Below are 25,254 nucleotides of genomic sequence, written 5' to 3' on the forward strand. Positions count from 1 at the left end.
TTCAATTTTGTTTACCTTTTCCCTCCATTTTCATTTTTGCTTCTTTACCAAACTCGTGTCCTTTGTCATAAGTATTCAATCACTGAGAAATTGCCATACCTTCCTTACTCTATCACTTTACGTCCAGAATTCTAACCATTTTTTACTATCTCCCCAGCTCAGTATAATCTATTTCCCTAAAATTCCACACTAGGTTTGGAGAATACAAACAATTTCAGGAGACATGAAATATTCTAGAATTATTGTAGTACGGAAGGTAATGGGGAGGGGGGGGTGAATCTGGTCAACTACAGACCAATTTCACTTCTAAATTAAGACATAAAATTCCTAGCAACAATCCTACTGAATACATTAGATGAGATTTTGCCCAAGATATTGAGACCAAAACAAAATATTTATGAAGGGTAGGCAAAGTGTTGATAACTGATGGAACTTAGCCAGGTTTCTTGAAAGCCATCAAACAGGAACATTCCTCCTTTTGAGGTACTGCAAAGGAGAAAATTTCGGGATACATTTGATCATGATCATGTTTCAGCTGCATGTTGATGATGGCATATCAGTGGCAGAAAATATCGATAAAGGTTTACCCTTGGTGGTAAATGCATTTGATAAATTCTATAAAGTATCAAGACTGAAACTGAATTTGGAAAAAAAAACTGTACTGATCACAGGCAAAGAAGGGAAAAGAGGGGATGCAATCAAAGACATACATGTGGTACAACTTACCACCTACGTTGTGCTGGAGGTGGGTTATATGGGTCTACATTATGAGATGGAATGATTAGGTGATCGAACACCTAATCATCGACCACGTAATAATGAACTGCAAAATAGCGAACACCGCTGGGAAACATTACCGTCAGCCACAAAAAAAAAATTACTTTACAGCCAAACTAAGTGGGGGGCTTTGCCTCCCACACCCCCCAACAAGGGGGGGTTGTGCCCCCCCCACACACCCTAACTAAATATACCAACTCTGAGATCGCTCCACAGTGGAGAAAATGGTAAAATCCAGTGAACGGCCAAGGGAAATCTTTCCCTGTGTTAAATTGGCCGTTCGCTGTTTTTTGATTTCAATATTACGTGGTCGATGATTAGGTGTTCAATCACCTAATCATTCCATCATGTAATATAGACCCAGTTATACTTATATGAAGGGACAGTCATAAGAAACTTAGAAAACTTGTATAAAAAGATAAGTATACTGTAACAGAAATGGGGTAGAAGAACATGTACTATTGCAGGCACATTAAATGCTGTTACGGTTATGATTCTTTGTCACACTAAACATGTTATAATGCATTTCCCAGTGATATTTGACCATGCCTTAGTGGTTACGATACAGACTTTATTCAAAGAATATGTAGGTGAAGCACACTGACACAGAATTCCAAGATGGGAGATGTTAACACTCCCTTCAGAAGAGAGGTGGGGGCTGTTACATCTCTCTTCACAGGTCATAGCATTCAGTTTGGTATAATGGATCAAGTCGCATGAAGACAGTAAAGATACTGAACTTTGGAAGGTAGAATTTTGGCACTCTGTAAACAAACTCTATGATGATTACTTAGGGAAAATGGGAGACAGGTCTTAATGTGGAGACAAGATGTGGAAAATACCTGTATATAAAATAACATGGAACCAATTAGTGATCAAGGATAAAGGCCCCATCCAAGATCAGTTAAAATGGGAAGAAGCAGGTATATGTGGTTGGAAACAGATGAGGGAGGTGGGTCTCTCAGATATGAATGACAATGGGCAAGGAGGGACAGTATTTCTTTACCATGGATTACAAAGGTGTTTTCAGATTAGAAATCAGCATGTTTTAACTTTAAATATCTTGATGAGAACTTATATGGAATGTTTCAGCACTAGACAGGAGAAGAACCACGGGGAGCCACCAATGAACAAATGCAGACATTATTAAAAAGGGGAAGAGGTAGTTTTAGTTATATGACTATCAGGTAATACAGGATGGAAAAAACAACTGGCAGAATAGAGAAAGTCTGGAAAGTTAAGGAAGCTATTAATGAGAAAGTGATACAAAAAAGTAGAATCCCCTGTGGCAAAATACCCATCGCCATAGGAAATGGCCATATGTCTGGGACCTGCAGATGAAGATCTTACACTTGTCGTACAATTCACCTGAGGATAATGTGGGAAAGTGAAGTGATGATGATGTGGAGTTGAGGATGCAGGGATGCTCCATACATTTTGAAAGTGTAGAAGAGCACAAGACAGAGACAAGCAACTGAAAGTTGGGCAGAGGTATTTGGTAAAACTCAGTCTTGGTCATGGGAAGCAATGGGATTGGGGATAGAGACAAGTGTAGTGGAACTGAAAAAAGGAGCAGCTGCTTACCTTTATTGCTGTTGGCATTTCTGCCAAAAATGGTAATAGCAAGGTGCACACAACATAAACAGGTAGTTTGCATGCAGAGTATCTGAAACCAATTAGAAAGGTTGAACATTATTATAAACTGAATGCGATGGAGAAAACCTAAAAGTTGAATATCAGTGACATGTTTCTGCTAGAATCTGGATAAAACTAAGTGGCTATAAGGCAAATTGGACACTGGTTAGAGTTAGCAAAGGGAATAACTGTCTTGTTCATATATAAATATGTATATAGTTTTGGAATACTTGTTAACTGCGTTAGTTTATATCACACGTGTACAACCTGTCACCTGTATGACACACTGTGCAGCATGTGGCTCATTCATCTTGTCAAGCAGTGGCCGTCACCAATCCAGTGAGCTTAGCTGAGTATGTTCCCCCCTCTGGCATCGGTTGGTCATTCCCATTCTCCCTGCCTAGTACTCTTGCACCTATGCTGCTAGTTGAACATGGGTCACCAAGGGTGCAATTAGGGCTTTAGCTCTCTGTGCCACTCAACAAAGTTAAATATTTAGAACCACATTGAATCCCTTGAGTGACTAAACACCTACCATGCAAGAAGACAGATTTTTTGTACTCTGAAAAGTTAGAAGAAAAGGCTGTCAATACTCATTATGTATTTTCAGAGGATAGAAGTGATATGGCACAGTGCAGTTGTTTCTCCTGATGTACAGATAAAATAACCTGTAAAAACATTTATTTTATTTATTTCATACATTTGGTATCTGTGTAGGCTCTTTTGCTTAGTAGAGCTATGAAGCAATATTCCATGGGAGTGAATAAAAAATGGTTAGCAGCAAACATATAATGTACAGTTTTATATGAAATTGCTATTTACCAATAACTTCCAATTTAATAATGAAAGACAATACACTAACACAGTAAACTGAGCGCTTTCGGTATGATCAGTGTCCTACCTTCTTCAGATCTGAAGAAGGTAGGACACTGATCCTACCGAAAGCGCTCAGTTTATTGTGTTAGTGTATTGTCTTTCATTATTAAATTGCATTTATTGGTCCAATGACTCTGCTTACAGTGTTGCTTGCTGTTTTTGGTTTTACTAGTTCGTGGTTTTGTATTTAAGACTTGTTGGTTTCCGTAACAGAAACAGTATATTATAGGCATATGCTTAGTAGCATTTATTTTTAAAATGTACAGTACATTTCAAGGGGAATTATATGACTCTTTTGTGAATGATGCATGTAACATTTAAACAATCAGCTGAATACCTATAGCCATTATTTACCAAATATCACTTTATTGTTATGTAGCGTATCATTCAGACATAAAGGCATATAATGAACAGGCTTTCTAGCACAGGTACATACCAGAGGTTAAAACATGATAATTATGCAACTTAAAAGTGATGTTAGATAGTCTTAATTTATGTAGATGGGGGCCCTGTGAATCAGTCTGCTATATGAGGTGCAGTGCGTCATAGTTAGAAAATCTTGAGAAATGATCGATATATGGTGAAAGCTGCAGTAATAAGACAATGATAGCAGATAGATAATAGATGATCAATATATAGAATTGCTTTTCTAGTTGTCCTTTTATTACATGAATTGATAGAAAACAGACACAGAGTATATGAATAATAATCTTTTTTATCCTCTGTTGTTTATATTTTTACAACATGAATACAGACATTTAGAAAAATGTATTATCAGAAATATTTACAGATGAAGCATATTAAAAAAGATTGCATGTAGACACGGGTGAAAGTCTAATCATGCAAAGCCAAAATTAATATAACTAAAATGGGGCTTTCAAAGAAGTGGTGTGTCCACGGGTTCATAGGTTCATAGGAGTGTACTAGGCTAATGACCACTAGGATCTTTTTAAATGTAACCATGCATCCCAAATGTCTGACACTTTCTGTTATCATTGATAAGTGTAAACAAAGGCTTGAGAAATGAAACATACACAAGCAGAAACCTGGGAGATGAAACATTTACAGGTCCATTACAGACCTAGCTGTCAAATCAGGGATGAATTTCCTGTTTCCTGTCCAACTGTCCAAGCTACACTTGAAATGGGTTAGGGAGGAGCTCTGCTTCACATGGATGGGGAGCCTATTCCACAGAAAGGGTAGTCTCAGGGTCTATATCATATATTTGAAGCTTCAAAATTTCGAACCTCATATGTTCGACAACATATGAGTGAAACTTGAAACCTCGAATATATAATAAAAAAGTAAAAAAAAAAACTTACTTTAATGCTCTGAGCAGGGGACAAGCCCCCCTGCACCCCCCACACCCCCCTACTTAAATATTCCAACTCCGAGACTGCACTTCAGTGCAGAAAAGGGAAATTTTCCCACTGTGTGTATTCAAACTTTTCAAAGTTCGATCATATGGTGTCAACCATATGACTTTCGAACTTCGAAACGCTCGGCAATTTAATAGGGACCCATCTCTGGGATGCATACCTATCTCTCCAGCTGGTCTTATTTATATCACAGGCAAGGTTTACATCTTTAGAATGGGTAATTCTGGTGCTGTTTATTCTGTGAATATGCATGACATCCATCAGAGTGGGGTCTGACACTGTCCTGTATGCCATGCATAGATCTCCCTTCAAAAGCCTGTACGAGACAGAATACAGGGATAGGGCCTTGAGGCAGTCTGCATAGGACATATTACTTATGCCATGTATTCTTTTAGTGAGGAACCTCTGTGGACATTCCAGTTGATAGATATGCCTGGTTAGGTACACTGCACTCAATGATAGGTCTGATGAATGCCATATGCAGTGGAATAATGACCCCCTTGGACCTAGATGCCATACCTTTCATTACAAGTAGCACAACATAGAATTATTTCCTGACTACTGTAGATATGTGATGGCCAAAGTCTAGGTTACTATGTGTGTCCACAAGTCCCTGACTACTGGGTCAATTCTTAGGGGTGTATTGTCAGTATGATAGTTATCAGAAGTAGATCACTTTCAAAAAGATACGATTATGCATTTCTTGACATTTAATGTTAGTCCATAGCTGTGACACAAGTTATTTGTGTCAGTCCTTCCTGGAAAATATTAGTGTCAGTGGAGGATTTTATCACTGCTCCTAATTTGCAGTCACTTGCAAATTTGATCAGCCAGAGGCCGTTGACATTAGCCTTGACTTCAGAGAAGTAAATACCAAAAAGGAGTGGTCCCAGGACTAATCCCTGAGGGACTCCACATATAACTGGCTTCTCTGTAGAAGTCAACTCACAGTTCTAACTTCCTGGGTCCTGTCTTTTAGCCATCTGGCTATTTATTGGGTGACATAATGGTTTATTCCTAGCCCTTTGAGTTTGTCAACAATACCCAAGTGGGGTATTGAGAAAAATGCTCTGGCCAGGTTAAGATAGGTAGTGTGAATTGTTTTGCCTTCATCCATTGCTTGGTGGCCTTCTCAAAGAAGTCCACCAGGATGAGTAAGCATGACCTGCAATTAACAAAAACAAATTGGGATGGGTCCAGTGTCTGGAGGCTTTTGTATGTCATTACTGATCATTTTCATGATAATGCTTGTCACTCATCCGGTTAGGAAAAACAGATGAACAGTCACGGGTTAGTGTCAAGCAGCTTTATTATATACAAACACATCAGGCTTAGGACTTAGTAACTTAAGCTTAGATAAACTTATAAACAGACTGACTACTGCACTCATGCATGTTAACACTGGCTGTTCTCTCAAAATGCACTGCTGCCTGCACGTGCTCACTATTTGCATGCACGTGCCTACACTTGGGAATGCTCCTTAAAGTTACAACACACGCTTGTTCTACAGCCTCCCTCTTTGAGAAATAGCTCATGCATTAAATGATACCATTGACTGACCTGTAATTGTATAGACATTATCCTTTGAAATGCAATTATACAGAACTAATTCTTTGACATGCAATTGTACAAAACTATACACAAAGGATGCATTATATATCCAGGTTGCTGTGTGTTTTACACTAGGTCTAGAAATACGACCTGATCATGTACATAAAAATTAAAACTTGGTCTAGTGATGGGAACTGTTTTTAAGGACTATTCAATTGTAAGGACATCTGGGATATCATCAGGAATGGGAATAGGTACTGAGACATGTTCTTTAACAGGAGCATTGTCTGGATTTCTCTGAGATCTAGAGTCTGTATCACAGGTACAATGATCAATATAATTTCTGATACAGAAAGAAGATGCCTGTGGTTTCTCCTGTATTCTACACCCTCAGATTCCACTAAGTAGGATCTTGGCCCGGCACATATACCTCTCATTTGACCAATTCGATTAAAGCCTTTCACCTTTTGCATCCTCACTCTCTCTCCTTCGGTCAGTGGATGAAGAAATCTGCTCATTTTATCATAGCTGGACTTCTGAAAGGAATGTTTTTTATACAGATGGGCTTTGATTGCCCTGTTTATTTTTTAGCATTAGCACCAACAAACTGGAACTGATAGCAAGGTTGTTCTGGTTTGCCTAGATAGAAGTTTCTGAGCAGGTGAGCCAAGAATATCATCATGGGGTATATTTCTGAGATTAAGCAAATTCAAGAAGATATTGGTATTGTCACACTTTGACCTCTCTACCAATTGCTTTGCACTCTGTACTGCACGTTCAGCCAGGCCATTTGACTGTGGGTATTCCAGACTGCTAGAAATATAGATAAAGTCCCACTATTTTGTAAATTTCTGAAATAATTGACTGGTAAACTGGGAACTGTTGTCAGAGATAACTTTGTATAAACTAACATAGACTGAGAAATGACGTTTCAGCTTAGTAATAACAGCACTGGACGTTAGGTTAGGTAGCAAATCGATCTCAAACCAGTTTGAATAAGAGTCTACCAACACTAAGTAATGCTGATTGTTCCACTCAAATATGTCAGTGGCTACTGTTGACCAAGGTAGTTCAGGGCTTAGCTGAAGTAGCTCTATTTGGAAATGCGGTTTAGTACTGTTGCATACTGAACAAGATGACAGTATGTTTATCAATATCTTTCAATAGAGAATGCCAAAATACTAGTCCTCTTACCCTTCTTTTGGTAGAATCTGAACCTGGGTGGCCACAATGTAAAATCTGAATGTATTCATGTTGTAAGGAAGTAGGAACAATAACTTTAGGACCTTTGAAAATGATACCATCTTTCATCAACATCTCATCTCTGTAAGAAAAACATGGTTGCACTTTTAGTGGTACACAAGATAGCTTTGATGGCCATCCAACTTTGATTAAGTGGTTAAGCTTTTGCAAAACTGGATCAGTCTTTTTATGATCTCTCAGCTCATCAAGTCTCGTGGTAGAAAAATTACGCACTTCCATGACATCGAAGTCAAACTTCTCTGCATCAAGCTGTTCTGTGGTATTTCTGGGCAATCTGAATAGGGTATCAGTCAGATAAAGAAGTTTGCCTTTTGTATAGACCATTCTGAAGCTGTATTTTTGTAATCTAAGCATCATTCTTTGTAGTTTTGCTGGAGGTGTATGCATAGCCTTCTTTAAAATGATGATTATAGGTTGATGATCAGTCTCGATCTGGATAGCTCGACCATAAATATACTCATGAATCTTCGAATATGTGAGCACAATTGCCAAAAGTTCCTTTTCAATCTGAGTATACTGCATTTCAGTTTGGGTACGAGTTCAAGACTTAGGCTACTGGTCTACCCTCTTGAAGAATAACTGCACCAAGACCAAGCTTTGAAGCATCACAGGAAACAACTACTGGTTTGTGGACATCATAGTAGCTAAGTGTAGGCAGATTAGCAATTTTCTGCTTGAGATTACAAATGTTCTCTGGTGCTGTTCCAACCATAACCAGGCAATGTTTTTGCATGTCAGCTCTCTTAAAGATGCTGATAACTCACTAAAGTCAGGTATAAACTTGCCCAAATAGTTAACCATACCAAGGAAATGCTGTAGGGCTTGGACATTGTCTGGAGTTGGCATCTCAAGAATGGCTGCTTGTTTGGACGGGTTTGGTCATAACCCTGAACTGGTAAATAAATGACCTACATAAGTAACTTCTGATGACCTGAATTTACATTTAAGAGGATTGAGCTTCAAGTTCACTTCATGAGCTCTGTCCAGAAGTCTCTTAAGATTTCTGTCATGTCCTGCTTCTTCATTGCCTCCAACCAGTGAATAATCCACAATTATTATACATGGATAACCTAAAAAAATTGCTCCATTGTGTTCTGAAAGACTTCACTGGCAGAATTTATTCCAAAAGGCATCCTGAGAAATCTGTATCTACCAAATGGGGTACTGAATGTAGTCAGTAGTGAAGATTTGCGATCAAGTATCACTTGCCAAAATGAACTCTTTAAATCCAAAACAGAAAAAACAGTGGCATTTGGCATAAGGGTAGCAACTTCCTTGTCTGTACACATAGGATGATGAGGCCTTTTTAATGCTTTGTTCAAGTCTCTTCGGTAAATACATATACGAATTTCATCTGAGCTTTTCTTATGAGCAACTACCATTGAAGATACCCACTCAGTTGGTTCTGTGACTAGACAAATCACACCTTGTTGCACCATCTTATCTAACTGGGCCTTGACTTTGTCCTACATAGTTATCGGAACTTTTCTTGCTGGTCTGACCACTGGAATGACTCTGGGTCTAATTTCATGGAGTATACAATTGGATGTTTGCCTAGCTTGCCATCAAAAATATCAGCATACTCTGAAAAAATAGCATCAGTGAATCCTGAACTAAGACATGTACATACATGATGTACTTCTTTGGTAAAGAAAGCAGTTTCATCCTTAGACTGTCTCTGAGAACTAATAATGACTGCACAGGTCTTTTAACTACATAAAACTGCAAGCTGTAACTGTTCCCAGCGATATAGCATGAAAGCATTACTGAGCCTTTGGTTTGAATCTCTTCACCTCCATAAGCAACAAGCTTCACACAATTAACCAAACTAAGTTGTTCACCAGCTCTTACTCTAGCAAATGTTTCTTCTGACATAACATTCCACTTTGAAGCAGTGTCTACTTTGAGCTCCGTGGGTTTACAATTGTTCAGGACAGTACAATACACTTTGTTCTTTGCCAACAGATCTACTGCATTAACCTTTTCCTCGACCACTGATACACTATCTACATAGAAACTAGGGTAGCAGCTTTCTACATGATTAACTTGCTTTTTGAGTGACATTTTTTAATAATAGAGTGAGGCTTGCTTGATTTACAAAACTTTTGAAAGTGGTTCCATTCTTTACACTCGTGGCATTGGTGACCAAATGCTAAGCACTTCTCTCTTTTAGACACATGATTGGTACCACAATTGTGACAGTTAACAATAAAACTTGACTTGGGTTTTTCTGACTCACCCTTGTACTGCACTGTGCATGTCTGTTTTACTGAGCTAGTCTTAGAATTTGCTGGAAAGGTACAGCTCCTCCCAGGAAAACCCATAGAGGTGGCAGCTACCATGTGCTTAGGCCTGTTTCTGCTAGCCACATGCTACATGCTGTCTACATTTGCTTTAGAGGCTGCTGAGACCATCCTTCTATCACTTGCAAGCATACTCGTGTGCCTTTCTGTGAGCTTGTGGATTTGGCAAATCTCTATAGCTTTGCTCAATGTTAAATCACTGTCTTGAAGCAAAATATTTCTCACTGCAACATTATTAACAACACACACAAGCCTGTCCTTTATCAACTCGTCTTTCAAATCACCAGATCTGCATGGTTTAGCCTTATTTCTCAAGTCAGTAATATAAGCTGCAAATGTTTCTCCTAGGTTTTGGTCTCTTGTATAAAATAAGTCCCTCTCTAATGTAACATTTGTCTGGGGGTTACACATTTCCCTATATTTGCATTTCAAGCACTCAAAATCCTCTCCTGATTCAGACAGTATAACAATATGGCAGGTTTCCCTCTCTCCTGCATGTACTGCTGGTGCATACACAATTGAACACTCTCTTTCAATGGCCTCTGACCCTGCTAAGTTAAGCAAAATGAATGACCTGGTATGTGCATCTCTCTCTGAAAAAGCTGCTTGTATGAAAATGTACTCCTGCTCAAATAATCTCCAGTTCTCTGCAATATTATGATTAAACACAAGTGGACTGGGTCTGGGAAATGTCTGCCATATCAACACAGTAGAAAAGACTCTTGAAATCACATACAAACATACTCACATATATTGTGAAAACTTTATGCCAGAATTTCTGACTATGCCCATTAGCATAATAGACTCTTTTATAATAACTGCACTTTGGGAAATAAGTATCTGTAGCACAAGCACACTGAAATCACTGTACTCTGTGAAGCCTCTCCTTATCAGTGGAAGAAACACTTTGAAATAACTGTCATTTGTGAATAAACTGTATATGGCATAAGTTCAGAGTAAGAAACACTTTGAAATGACTGTGCTTTGCAAATGAACTGAATGAACTGTATGAGCTGTATGCAGTTCAAGAAGCACTCAGGTCACTCCACAGCAGGTACAAATATGACTCTGTCATTGTCCATGTTGGTGTGAACGACCTGAGACATACCTCCCTGGACTACATGTAAAGAGACATAGAAGAGCTCTCTGATCATGTAGCCCAGGCTGGTATGACCCTGACCCTGAGTAGCATCTTGCCCTCACCAAGAATGATGCTACAGTATAAAGACAAAATGATCAATTTTAACAATTGGATAAGCTATTGGTGTCATTCAAAGGGGAACCAGTGTCTTGTCTGTCAGCCTGGGATGACATGCTCAACAAGACACGTTGCTTTGCCAGGGACGGCTTGCACCTGTCACCCTTAGGCTTTCGAATACTGGCTAAGGCTCTTGCCACCCCCATAGTGCTTTTTTTAGGCAAGGCTCAAAAGACAAACCCACCTCCATAGACAATACCAGAAACAAAAAACTAAGGGTAATGCTACTCAGTGCCAGAAGTCTAAACCTCAAGATGCACGCACTCGAGGCACTCCTCAGTATGGAGAAAATCGATATCTGTGCAGTAACAGAAACCTGGTTCAAGGCCCCAGAGAGCACCCTAGCACTATCAGGATTCAACTCATACCATTCTTTTTGGCCCCAGAACTCAGACCGAAATACTAAAGGCAGGGGAGTATCCATTTTCGTCAAGGATGCACACACCTCCAGGTTAGTGGCACTGCATGAGGCAGCGGAAACCATCCATGTGCAACTAACAGCAGGTAAAACTGATTTTTAGTTTGTAGCCTGCTACAGATCACCCACCTTGTCTCAGGACCCCCACTCGGCATTCCTGAGAACATTGGAGAATATAAAGGTCTCACCAAACACCATGATATTGGGGGATTTCAACTACCCAAACATTGATTGGGAAAATTACTCAAGTCCCAACTCTTTCGCCCAATGGTTCTTGGAGTTTGTAAACTCAAATGCCATGGAACAACTGGTCACCACTCTCACAAGAGGGAACAACATATTGGACTTGATCATCACCAACATGGGAGCTCAATGTTCCATACCTGAGGTAAACCCCACATTGGTAAGATCAGACCATAAACTAATCACAATGGACATCCACATCCCGTCCCCACCCCCAGCCAAGGAACCCACTGTGAAAAATTTCTCAAAAGCAAACTTCACACTTCTCAAGACCGAGGTGGAAAGTTTCAAAACTCCTGGGTAAATGGAAAATGCTACCCAAAGCACAGAATCCATTACAAATGCACTCTATGAGCACCTACAGGAATGCATGGATCGTGCCATCCCAAGTAAAACCAAGACTCACTCCTCCAAAAACCCCAGCCATAAATAAGCTATACATCAGAAGGAGGAAACTATTACATGATAAGGCAAAATCCTAAAAAGGGAAGGCATCCCTGATCAGTACTAGCAAGAAACTTCGATCCCTCATAAAATCATCAAAGGCTAGCTTTGAAAGAAAAATTGCCAAAGACTCTAAAGATAATCACAAGGCGTTCTTTAACTACATCAAGAATCTGGGTGGCAACTCTCAGATCTGCTCTGAGCTGGTGCAAAATGGCACAAAATACACTGAACCCAATGACATTGCCAACATCCTGGCAGACAGGTTCAGTGCAAACTTTACCCCCCTTCCCCCCCAAAAGGGCCAGTGTCTATCCCAGAAGAATGCAGTCCCCCAGACATCACAGACACACAGGTGAAAGCAGCCCTCTCCAAAGTAAAAAACACAGGATCAATGGGACCGGATGGTATCCCGGGCTGCATCTTACATGAGCTCCAAAATGAACTAAACCCTCACATAAATTCACTTTTCCAACTCAACCTTACCACAGGTTATGTACCCAAAGAATGGCATACAGCAACAGTGATCCCGCTCCACAAAGGTGGCGCCACAATGGATCCCGGGAACTATCGCCCTATAAACCTGACTAGCCTGGTCTGCAAGGCTATGGAGTGCATCATCATGGATCTCATAAACAAAGACACTGGGAATCTCCAAACACTGGACCCCACCCAATTCGGCTTTGTTAAAGGCAGATCTTGCCTCTTAAACCTAGTTGACTTCTTCGAAATAGTAACCAAAGCCATAGATGAGGGAAAGGTAGTCCACACAGCCTACCTGGACCTCACAAAGGCCTTCGACACAATACCCCACTCTGGCATCATAAATAAGCTTACCAGCTTAAATATTAACCCATATGTCACAAGATGGGTTGCAAACTGGCTCAGGGATAGAACTCACATGGTCAGAGTCACAGGTGCCATGTCCAACTCTAAACCAGTTACAAGTGGCATCCCACAGGGCTCAGTCCTGGGACCCCTCTTGTTTGGTATATACTTCTCTGAGGTACAGGCAAACATGGAAGGACTGTGGCTTACCAAGTTTGCAGATGATTGCAAACTGGGAGCCATAATCGACTCGCCGGCTGACACAAGCATCCTCCAGAAGGGCCTTACGGAAATGGATACCTGGTGTCAGAACCATGGCCTCAAGCTAAATGCCAAAAAGGGCATAGTCATCCCCTTTGGGAAAAACAAAGTGCCCACAAACTACCACATAGGAGGTAACCCACTAAGTATGGAAGAAGTAATTAGGGATCTGGGGACCCAAATAGATAGTAACCACTCCTTTGACAATCACATTGCCAAAGTGGTTAGAAAAACCTTCTGTATAGCTCACCTAATCACAAAAGGGTTCACATCTAGATCGAGAGGTCATTGTGCTCCTCTACTCATCGCTCATCAGGCCCATAATTGAGTACAATGCCCCATTTTATTTTATTTATTTATTTATTTTTTATTTATTTTATTTTATTTTTATTTATTTAAGAGGTTCTCTGGTTCGATTCTCGGCAGGGGTGCCTTCTGTGTGGAGTTTGCATGTTCTCCCTGTGTTCGCGTGGGTTTCCTCCGGGTACTCTGGTTTCCTCCCACATTCCAAAGACATGCATCTGGAGCATTTCTCCCCGGGCCTCCGCTGAAAACAGGCTCTGTGGAACCTAGTCGGACATTCCCGGTCAACAAATGTTAAATAAATAAAAATAAATAAAAATCAGGCCCATAATTGAGTACAATGCCCCATTTGGGATGTACCTTACCCGACACCTGCAACAGCTGGAGAGACCTCAAAAATACCTCACCAAGAGGATCATGGGCCCCAAACAGATGCCCTATGCAGCTCGACTAAAGAAACACCAGCTCTACTCAGTTGCTTACCACCTACTCAGAGGCGATCTCTGCCTGATGTACAAGGCCATGTCTAACCCGGAATTGTTGGACATGCTCCACCTCAAGAAAACCAAATCCATTAGAGCTATATGCTCCAGGGATTTAAACCTTAGCACAACATTAAATAGGACATGCTGGAGGGATAGATTCATATCCCAGAGGCTTCCCTTGCTCTGAAATAGAATCCCAGTTCATGTTAGGCAGAGCCCCTTGCTGACTCTCTTCAAGAGAAATCTTAACGAGTGGATGGGAAATCATAAATTTACTCCTGGGATCACTTCTATGGCCCTGCTGGACAGAGGCTCAGGAATCTAGTCTAAAAGGGAGGCAAAAGCCAACACATTCTGGCTAGGCTTATAAATGCCCTAGGGCAGATGGCCTAGTACCTACCTATGAACCTATGAAATAGCCGTACTTTGTGAAATAAATCTGTACAGTATAAGAAACACTTTGAAATGGCGGCACTCTGCGAATAAATGTATATAGCACAAGATACTTTTCAAAATGGCTGTGTTCTGACTGCATTTTGCGAAATAACTCTACTCTGCAACAGTAAACTCTTTGAAATAATTGCACTGTAATAAAACGCACACTGCAAACACTTTGCAGACACTGAGATAATTCGAACAACTCTAGTTATGCTTTGAATGACTTTGATCAAAGCAAAATAGTAGCTCCTGCCCAAAACACAGTCATTTACTAAAAACATGCCCTTTTAGGCCCTTATCATGCTCATTATATATTTTTTGTGCTCATTTTACCTTAAACATGCTTATTACATAAATTGAAGGTAATTCTGAGCTCCATATAAGTATCTCTGATAATTTTATCAAATATCATGGTTTCAAACATCTTGTTTAATCAATAACATGTTTTGTGCCTTTCGTTTGATTAATAGTACGTTTTGTACTATTCGTTTGATTAATACATTTTGCGCTTTACAAATGCATCATATAGTTTGCTTTACAAAATATATCATTTGTGCAAGTTCTGGTTACCTGAAATTAATTTCTGGCCTTTTTTAATTGTTTGAGCACATGTATCACCCAGCCTGCTCAATATACAGTTGTCATCAAGTCTGCACCTCATGGCTTGAAGAAGTTGTACTCTCAATCCCAGTTCTGATACCACGTTGCTTGTCCAGTCAGGATAAAACAGCCGAATAGCTGTGGGTTCAGTTCAAGCAGCTTTATTATATACAAACACATCAGGATTAGGACTTAGTGACTTAAACTTAGATAAACTTATAAACAGACTGACTACTGCACTCATACATGTTAACACTGGCTGTTCTCTCAAAATGGCACTTCTGCCTGCACGTGGTCACTATTTATATGCATGTGCTTACACTTGGAAATGTTTCTTAAAGTTACAGCACACATTCTGTTCTACAATTCTTTCTTTGGCTTTACATATGAGACTAATGAGACTTATGGGTTTGCAGTTTTCAGGGTCTGTAGATGGCCCACCTTTGTGCAGCGGGATGACTGCTACTCTTGTCAATTCTAATAGCAGTTCCAGAGGTCCTGATAGGTTATGCTTTATGCTATTTAGAAGGCACCCTGAAATATTGTCAGGGCTCATCAATGCAGTGTTTTTAGCCTTAGAGAGAGCATTGAGGACATGTTTCCTAGTGATCGTAGGGGGAGTTATATTTGATATCTCCTGAGGAGAGGTTGAGGGGGAGAGATGGGTAAAGGTAGAGCTAAATTTATCTGCCAGCAAGTTTGCTATGTCTTCTGGTTCAGTATAGGTAGCTCCATTAACAATTAGCTCTGCACCCAATTGTGTCCTGCCTTTGAGGTTGTGGACATACCTAAAGAATGCCCTGTGGATGTCCTTAACCTGGAAGTGCATATTTACCTCACATTTAACTTTGCTAGACATTATTTGTCCTCTGAGTTGTTTGTTTCATTTCATGAGAGTGTTTTTATCCTTCAGGGTGCTATACTTTCTAATTTTTGCCATGATTTTCTTTCTTTTGTTATATAGCCTATTGATGTTGTAATTCTACCACATTTTCTAAAACGTATCCAAGACAAACAAGCATATAGTTTTAAAGATAGGAATCTTGACCCTGCTTTTGAGGCTGGACCCAGCATGCACCTCTGCATTCCTCATATTAACATTCTCATTCTGAGGTTATTTAAGTTCAGCAATTGTGGGGGACAGAGTCCATCCAAATTCTACATGATCTGGATTTGGTCAGTATTTTGTGTTGCTTCTGAGAACCATCAACGTTGTCTCTTACTGCATCAATAAAACTCACCTTTCACCCTGTTGTTTTCCATAAATATAAGAGAATAACAGTATGCCATCCATTTTAAGCTAACGTAGTGTGGGTTCCTTTACTATAAAAGGAAGTTGATTTTATGTGTTAGCTGGGAAACAGCCACATGGACCTTTTCCAGACTCAGACTGGGAGGTCTTTTTGGTTAGGTGACTTGCTCAGAGTCAAAGCAATAAGCAAACGACTGGAGATCGAGGGAATCAAACTCTGGACCACAGAAAGCAGCTCACAGCCCTAATCCTGTTCACTAACTGTAATGCTTCACAAAAGAGGCTGCTGATAATTAGAACAGCACTCTTGAAGAAAAAGAATAGTCAAAAGTGTTAAAGAAATCTAAGAATAAAAAGGACAAAAATAAGGTAGTATTTGGAACTGTTACTTGTTGGTTAGGTAGTAGATTCTGCAAAACCAGGTCAACCAAGTGATCCTTTGTTGTTGTCAGGTTTTGTATGTATATCTGAGTAAAAGCCATGTCATTTTTACTGCCTCTTAAACATTTTCTTGACACCTCTATAATGTTCACACAACACACCGTTTAAAATTAATGCTGTCAAGTCTAATTCACAGAGCTTTTTTTTTCATTGGAGTAAAGTGATGCCAATTGTCAGTGTAGAAATACAATTGCTGTATATCTTGCTATTTTTATATAACTGATTCACATACAAAAAGCTTACTATTTAACAGGTTCACTAGAATCTATACTATAAGTAAGCTTGCTTAATCAGTCAGCCTTGCTTTCCCGTGCTGTTATTTAATCGTGCTTTGAAAAACAACTAGGAAATTATGCTTTATAAATTAAAACTTCATACCAGCTCTGTAATGAAGTTTCTTGTATCCCATTCATTCAGTATAATGAAGTAGATGTAACTGAATTCAAGTCCAGGAATATCTTCAGTGGGTACTTTCACTATGTCTGTAGCACTTGAGTTAATATATCTTGTGATACGATTCCTTAATAGCCCCGAAGACTTGGAATTCAAGCTCTTACCAATTGCAGAGCGTTCCCAAGACAGGTCTTTTTCCATAGGTGCAACCAAGACGTTTGCCTGTGAAAATAAGAAATTAAAAATATTAAAGTTTTAAGCACTCACCCACATCCCTTTTCTTGCTCCCTATATACTGCTGTAAAGAGTGCCTTCTCACCAAAACTAGGAGTAGGAAAGTCATTCTTTGGTGCATGCAACAAAGTTGTCTGACAACCGTTGTTATAATGTCTGACCTTTAAGAAATTGACAATTAAGGCTTCTTTAAGCCAACATCCTCCTATTTTTCCACCCTCCACCACAGCTCCTTGCAAAGTCATGCTTGTAAAGTTCTCATTTGCCTTCTTGATCTGTTGCATTTCATCTAACATTCTATCCAGTAATGTCAGTGCATTTACAGGCTGATAACTGCTATAAGTCTGGAAATTATACTCGTTAAGTACTAACTACAGTTTTACTACTAATCAGAGTTAAAAATAATTCTGACGGATATCATAGGTGTTTTGCCACTGATATAATCTTAATCAATACTTTTAATCAATTTACATTAAATTAACTCCGTATTAAAATTGAATTTAGTTGAAGTTTACAAAGACATTCATGAAATTGCACTTTTAGTCTCTCTGACAACTGGACAATGACATAATGGACACAATGTTCGAGCACAAAGAGGTCAAGAATCAAATATTACCATGATTTCCACTTTATGTGTATTCCTCTCTAGTTGGGAAGCTTCAATTTGATGTAAAAATGCCATCATATAATTTCTGCCATGCAATGCAGACTGTTTTGTAGCGTGCGAACTATATTTCTGTAATTAGTTTTCCTTTTTAATGTAATTATGTATATATGTGTCAGAGTACAAAGTAAAACAATTTTTCAGTAATGTATTGGTAATATATGACATATAGGGCAACTAATAAACCTGGTCCACAACGTGTGATTCTCATGGTAGATCATCTTTTACTGAATGGCTGTGAAAGGTAAAGAGGCTTAGGCAAAGCTTAGTGTGAAGTGGGCTATGGTGGAACCCCCAGGTCAGAGATGGAGAAGTCTGGAGATTTGTAACATTTGTATCAAATGCGCCTGATTAGGCTATAACAGGTGCAGTACAGGAAGGGGAAAATCTAAAGATAGAGTGAGGAACTAAACACCCATTACGGATAACAAGCAGAAAAGATGCCTGTGTAGTAAAGTGGAGGAGATGGAGGTGATGGGACAGGACTGACCAGCTCTGAACGGGAGAGAGGGTAGAGGAATGACAGCCCATAGTAATAACCTATAGGCAGCAGGAAAAGAATGAAAGCAGCAAAGCATGGCGGGCCTGGGATAGACATATGGAGGAGTATGGAATAAGTCTATATTAGTAATTGAGGATGGGACTTTGAGGGCAGATGTGATTGAAATGAAGTGCCAGTGATGTGTATGTTCTTCTATTTCTTCTGTTTCATGCGGAGGAGGATAAGAAGAATATGCACCCCAGATAAATGTAGTTCAGGTGAATGATGGAGCTTGTAGCAGAAGGTGCTTTGAAAAAAAACTTGTCAAAGGTAGACTGTAAACCTGTAACTTTGGCTGGCTGGTAAATATGCAGAGTTAAAAAGAAGAGATGATGTATGGTCACTAACCACATTTTTGACTGATGATGTTTATTTCAAACTAAAAACGTAATATTTGTTTTTTTTATGTAAATTGCTAGTGCATCTGGGAACTGGCATATTTTTTCTACTTATGTGGATATGCAACCATCTCTATCCCAATTCAGTGGAAGGAAAATAATAATAATTTACAAATAGTGTGTCACTGCAATGGAGGAGAATATTCTGATAGTGGTCTGTGACTTTCTAAAACAAATAACTTTTCACAAACTTGTACTATTTTGGGCATGGTAAAAGTGAAAATATTCTCCCAAAATGTAGAATGTTTGGGGTTAATAATGCATGATGATAATCAAATAAATTTATGCTGAAATAATTGTAGTTAAGAAGTAAATATGGAAGAAAACAGATGTCAGTGATGGTGACTGATTTACATTTCCTTGCTTTCTAGCAACTGTGAAAATGTATAGCAAAATTTATTAAGTGACATGCTTGCTATTTAAATACACAAATTATGGGGAATACAAAGGTATATGATTTATGTGGGGGGAAGCTTTCAGATTTTCCTATGACAAACGTACATTATATTATAAGTGTATCATGAGAAGAGATACTTGTTTTTTTCTTTCCTTTATTACAGGTTTGCAGGGTTAAACTAGGGAATTGAACCAGCAGACCTTTAAGAGCCTTGCCATAGTAAGTTCTATTATTTGTTTCCTCTCTCAGTAATGACCAAAGGGATGACCTGGGGGTGAATATAGAGATTTTCATGCATTCATAAGGGTGATTTTAATGAGGATGTGACAGCTATTTTATTTGATATGGAGGGGGAGCTTATTCTATCATTAGATGATCCTTTAGGAGAGATATCTATCCTGTCAAAAGGTTATGTTAATATTATAGCATAGATTTAGTTCCTTAGATTCAGTGGTATTACTGATTCTTTCAGTATATAAGAGTTCTAGGAGAATTATGTTCTTTATTGTCTTATAAGCCAAGCAGAAGTTGCCATATAATAGGCATCTGTAGGAGACAGAATACAATGAGAGAGTTCTGAGATACTCTGTGTAGCTTAAAGACCTCATACTCAAGACTTTTGGTTCTCAATCATTGTGGTTTCTCATGCTGTATAATATAGTAGTACAGATACATGCCAAAGGGGTCATTATATTTTATTATGGCCCAGAATGGGAAGGAAGAAAAGGGGACAATAACTTTTCTGGATCTGGAGGATATACCTTTCACAATTAGTTGACCTAGGATGAAATATTTCATAATGACAGTTTCTATATAGTGGTGAAGGCAGAGTTCATTGTCAATGTGTTTGCACAGAATCTCTACTGACAGCATCAGCTCTGAAAAGGGTATCATCTAGATGATAGGTGCAGGTTCTTGTTTTTCTTTTTTTTTTTGTGTGTGTGTTTAGATTTTAGCCTGTGGTCTTAAAAGCTGGAATTAATACAAGTTAGTTCCTTTTGTAGGATGTAAGCATTTGCTGGAGAATTAATGACCATATCAACTTTGCAGTCAGCGAACTTTGTAAGCTAGATACTTTTGAAATAAGTATGGACATCAGTAAAGTATATGTCGAAGAGGAGTGGACCCACTATGGAACCCTGTGGGGTACCACTGATGACTAGCCTTTTAGTGGAAAATGTGCCATCTGCTCTTCCTGTATGAGTTCTGTTTATGAGCCATTTGGCTATTCAGTTGATTATTTAGAGGTTAATATAATATTTAAGTGGGTAAGTTAATCAATAATACCAGAATGTGGACTAGATCAGAAGATTTTAAAGTGTGTACTCTATGTCCATTATTCAGTGCTTCAGTTACTTTCTCAAAGAAGACCACCAGATTAACAGAGAATATCTCTATTTTTCACAAATTCATATTAATGTGGGTTTATGTATTGTAGGCTGCTTATATAATTTTATTTATAAGATGCATGATAATGCTCATCATTACTTTACAAAAAGTGCTGGTTAGAGTAATGGCTGTATAGTTGCCTGGGTCAGTGATAGGGCTACCTTTATGTAGAGATACCACCAAGCTTCAGGAACATATCCTGTGGACAGGCTAGAACTGAATAAGTTCAAAAGTCTGGGATTCTGTCTCTGATGCTAGTGATATGGGTTCAGTTATTATCCCAGATTCTAGAAGGCCTCAGAAGAAGAATAAACTTGAACTGAAAAAGGTGCACTCCTCTATCATATACCTAGCAAGGATGAGAAACTGCCACTGGTGCACTACATTTCCCTGTAAAAAACACTGAGATAACCTACAGAACTTCAAAACACTGAAACACTGAGGACTTAAGAAAATGGTTTGCATAGAACACATTATTATTATTACAATTATTATTATTATTATTATTATTATTATTAATGCACTTTTGTGTGCCAAGATAAAGCATAATATAATATAATATAATATAATATAATATAATATAATATAATAATATAATATCATATAATATAACATAACAGACATAATATAATATAATATAATATAATATAATATAATATAATATAATATAATATAATATAATATAATATAATACAATATAATATAATATAACATAACATAATATAATATAATATAATATAATATAGTTCACCTAAAAATGACGATGACTCCCATTAATTTAGTGGCTGGATACAACTCTGCTATTTTTTTGGATTACTTTAAATTTATAGTTATAAAAAATACAAATGGTGTTCTAAAAAGATTAAAGAATGGGATAAAAATATAACTTATAAAAAGGTTATATGATGAGAAATTAATTCAAAAGCTAACAAAGACAGGATTAAAATCATTCTTTACATAAATGAATATCAAAAATAAATCACAAAATAGAACTGGCTCTAGAAAAAGTAAATTCTCATGCTTTACCTAGATTGGAGAACAGATCTAAACTCATTAAAAAAAAAACAAATCAAATAAAATGTATAAGTAATGAAGATATATGGACAAAGTAATCAGATTTAGAGGACATATTACAAGCTTTTTTATAATTACTTTAAAAATTTAAATTTAGATGATATTGATGCAGAAATAAGAAATTATATACATTTCTAAACAATAACATTAAAACAATTTCTGAAGAATATATACATTTTTTATGAAAGATACCACCATTTGTGAAATTAAAAAGCAGACTAAAAACTCAAAAATAATAACACACCAGGTCACGGTGTTATCACAAAAATATGTACATTTTATCATGAAATTACAAAATTGTTTAGAAATGTTTGCATAATACAAAATAAATCTGAAATGCCTCCCTCATGGAAATATTGTTTAATATCCCCTATACTGAAGCAAGATAAATATTCTGAAAGATGTTCTTCATGCAGTCCTAACTATTTGTTGAATACGGACTATAAAGTATGTTTATATAATTATGAACAGATTAAAAGACAAAGAAATCACAATGACCAAACTTCTTTATTTTAAATAGAAAAACACCTCCAAGATAATTAAAAAATAACAATTACTAATTATGCTAATGCATATAAATCTAAATTTAGCATTATAAGTCTTGATTTGGAAAAGGCCTTTAATACAGATAATTGGAAATATTTATTTAAATCTTTAGAATTACACGAGTTTTATGCTAAATTTATAACTATATTAAGTAACATTATGCAGGCTCAAAAGCTCTTTTTACGATTGGTCTCTTCTTATCATAAGGATTGGATATTAAAAAGGGAACTAAGCAGGGATATCTTCTCTGTCCTCCTCTTTTTGCACTTGTTATTAAACTGCAGAATTTATTAGAGATTCTAAAATGTAGATGGTTTTAAAGGTAATGATTTTATATTTTGAAAATTCAGGTTTTTTTTTTGCTGATATTTTGATTACTACCAGTGACAGTGATAAATCTGAGTTATTTAATTCTTCTAAATACTTTGAAGATATAAAATGAAATTTAATAATAAAACAGAAAATCAAGATAGATCATACTCTTAGTTAAATTAAAGTTGTGAAGTAATAAAAATAACATTAAATAATTGATTTGTATTTATATGATAATTAGATCAGATTATAAGTGAAAGTTGTTACTTTATAAATATAATGAAACCTATAGACGCTATAATTGATAAATATAGTTTTCTTTTCTTTAGAAGATAAATTGTATAGTTGTATATGGTCTACAGTTGATATTCTTGATTCTGAAAGCAGATATTATACATAAATTTAATAAAGTGTTACTATTTATTATTGTTTCTAGAGCATTTTACAATATCTATTAAAGGTCTTATTAGACCTTGGGACAGTGCTGACATTAATTTTCCAAATATCTCAAATTATGTAGTGTCCTCCTCCATAACAACATTATTACTTTGAGTTGATAATTCCTATGATTCTCAGTGAATATTATTACATACCTCCATTTGTGAAAATTCAGTGTTAAAAACTATTCATCCGTCATTTAATATTGTTAATAATAAAATGTTATGGATGGTAAAATATTATATAAAATCCTTCCAAAAATAAATACTTCTAAATATATTAGCTCTTTATTTAAAACAATAATTTTAAAATGCTTATTTAAAGAATTGGTTATACAATATATTAAGAGTTGCTTACAGTAGGATGAATATGAAAGTAACTTTCATGATCAAATGTTATAGTTAAAAAAAGGAATTTAATTTATTGGTTTAATTGTTTTGATGGTAAAAAGTTAATAGTTGAAAAAAAAGATAAAGAAATATAATTTTAATTCTATTTTTGATTCAACACTAAAAATCTTATAAGAAGATTGGAAAATATGAGTGACTTGAAAAATGAAATACTAATAGAAAATTATAAGATATATGAATTTTCTCTTTAATTGTGTATGGTAATTAAGAAATTAAACCACTTTTATATAAGATAAGTAAATTAGTATAAATATTTATTTTAAAATAAATTATGTATATTGGGACTACTTATCCAAACTAATTCATATGATGCTAAAAATAATAAATGTAAAGGTTCAATATTAAAATCAGATAGTTCTACCTCGTCTAGCAATTACTGTGTGATTTTTACATGGAAATATTTAAACACAGCCTTTATCACACCTTTTATTTATAGATGTGACAAAAATAAAGAATATACTTTCAAGATGTCTCACATGGTTTGTGGTCTGAAAAAGGCACTATTTCAGAGTCATTGATATTGATTAATTCTCCTATTCCTATCAAAAGAATACTCCTTATTGTGGACCTTATTAGCAATATTGAGAAAAATAATTACATTAAACTTCAGATAAGAAATGCACATAGTTTTAAAGCTACTGTGGTATGTCATAAACAAATTGTTATTAATTCTTTAAGATTAAATGAGAAAGTGAAAACTCACCAAAACTGGACAAAGCTGAAACAGTTACTTAAAAATTAGAAAAGTATTTGATTGTTTCACTTTTTGACAATAAGTGTGTATATTCTTAAGATGTTACGTTAACTTGTTACCTGCATTATTTTTTATTTACATGTCATTATAAATTGTAAATAGTTTTATGCCAAAGTTTAGATCATTGCATTAATTGTTTATAAAAAAATACATTTAAAAAAGTATACACACTGTACTGGAAAATACAAACCTTTAATGAAAGTATGAGCTTTCATTCTATAAAAAATGTAATGTAAAAACTTCTCCAGATAATAGTGCTCAAGTTCAAGCATCTTAAAAATATACTTAACATATCATACAACACTAAAAAGGCCAATGAATGATTTTTACTAACATCGCAGTGGATTAAATTAAAAAAGTAATTAAATTCTCATTGTCATTTGACACTGGGGGTCTAAAGGAGTTGAACCTAAACTGCCAAATCAGCTCATGCCTTTCCAAAACTGCATTCAAATCTATACCTACAAATTCAGTCTTAAATTTCTCTACTATAGTGAATAAAAATCATTTAAAACCTTCACATTGTTTACTGTCCTTTATAAGAGCATTATTTCTACCACTAGTCTTAACTACTCTGATATGCACTGCTATCCTTTCAGTTTACTATTTGTTCTTCCTGTACAGGAAGCATCACAAGACTGACACTGGGTGTGATAAATATCACTGTTACTTTCCCTGGTGTTTCACTTGAATCCAACAGCCCCCTCTGTGTATAAATTCTGATCATGGGGTCAGTTTTAAATAAATCTGCACCATCTGCATCCAAAACAAGAGTAAATACGAGATTGCGTTTACAACATGGAATTGTTCATTTTTCCCAAATACTTTTAGGTTTCCTTCCTCTCTTATCTATCTCCTCCAGAGGGTGTCTTGCCCTCTTAAAATGTTCCAATAATTTATAACTGTACTTTTAATTCCCTATCACTGTTATAAACTACAGGAAATGTAA

At 36.8% G+C, this 25,254-nt stretch overlaps 1 protein-coding gene across 1 annotated transcript in view; it reads right to left on the reverse strand.

Annotated features, from left to right (window-relative positions):
• Window positions 1–25,254, reverse strand: part of LOC122790767 (protein mono-ADP-ribosyltransferase PARP14-like) — a 1,159,206-nt gene that overhangs the window by 761,676 nt on the left and 372,276 nt on the right. The window contains exon 7 of the mRNA XM_044058380.1: window positions 17,134–17,370. Within this exon, the coding sequence (XP_043914315.1) occupies window positions 17,134–17,370 (237 nt within the window). The remainder of the gene's footprint in view (window positions 1–17,133; window positions 17,371–25,254) is intronic.

This window comes from Protopterus annectens, chromosome 16.part0 (assembly GCF_019279795.1).
Source record: "Protopterus annectens isolate FY-2018-M chromosome 16.part0, PAN1.0, whole genome shotgun sequence".
NCBI classification, from domain to species: Eukaryota; Metazoa; Chordata; order Ceratodontiformes; family Protopteridae; genus Protopterus; species Protopterus annectens.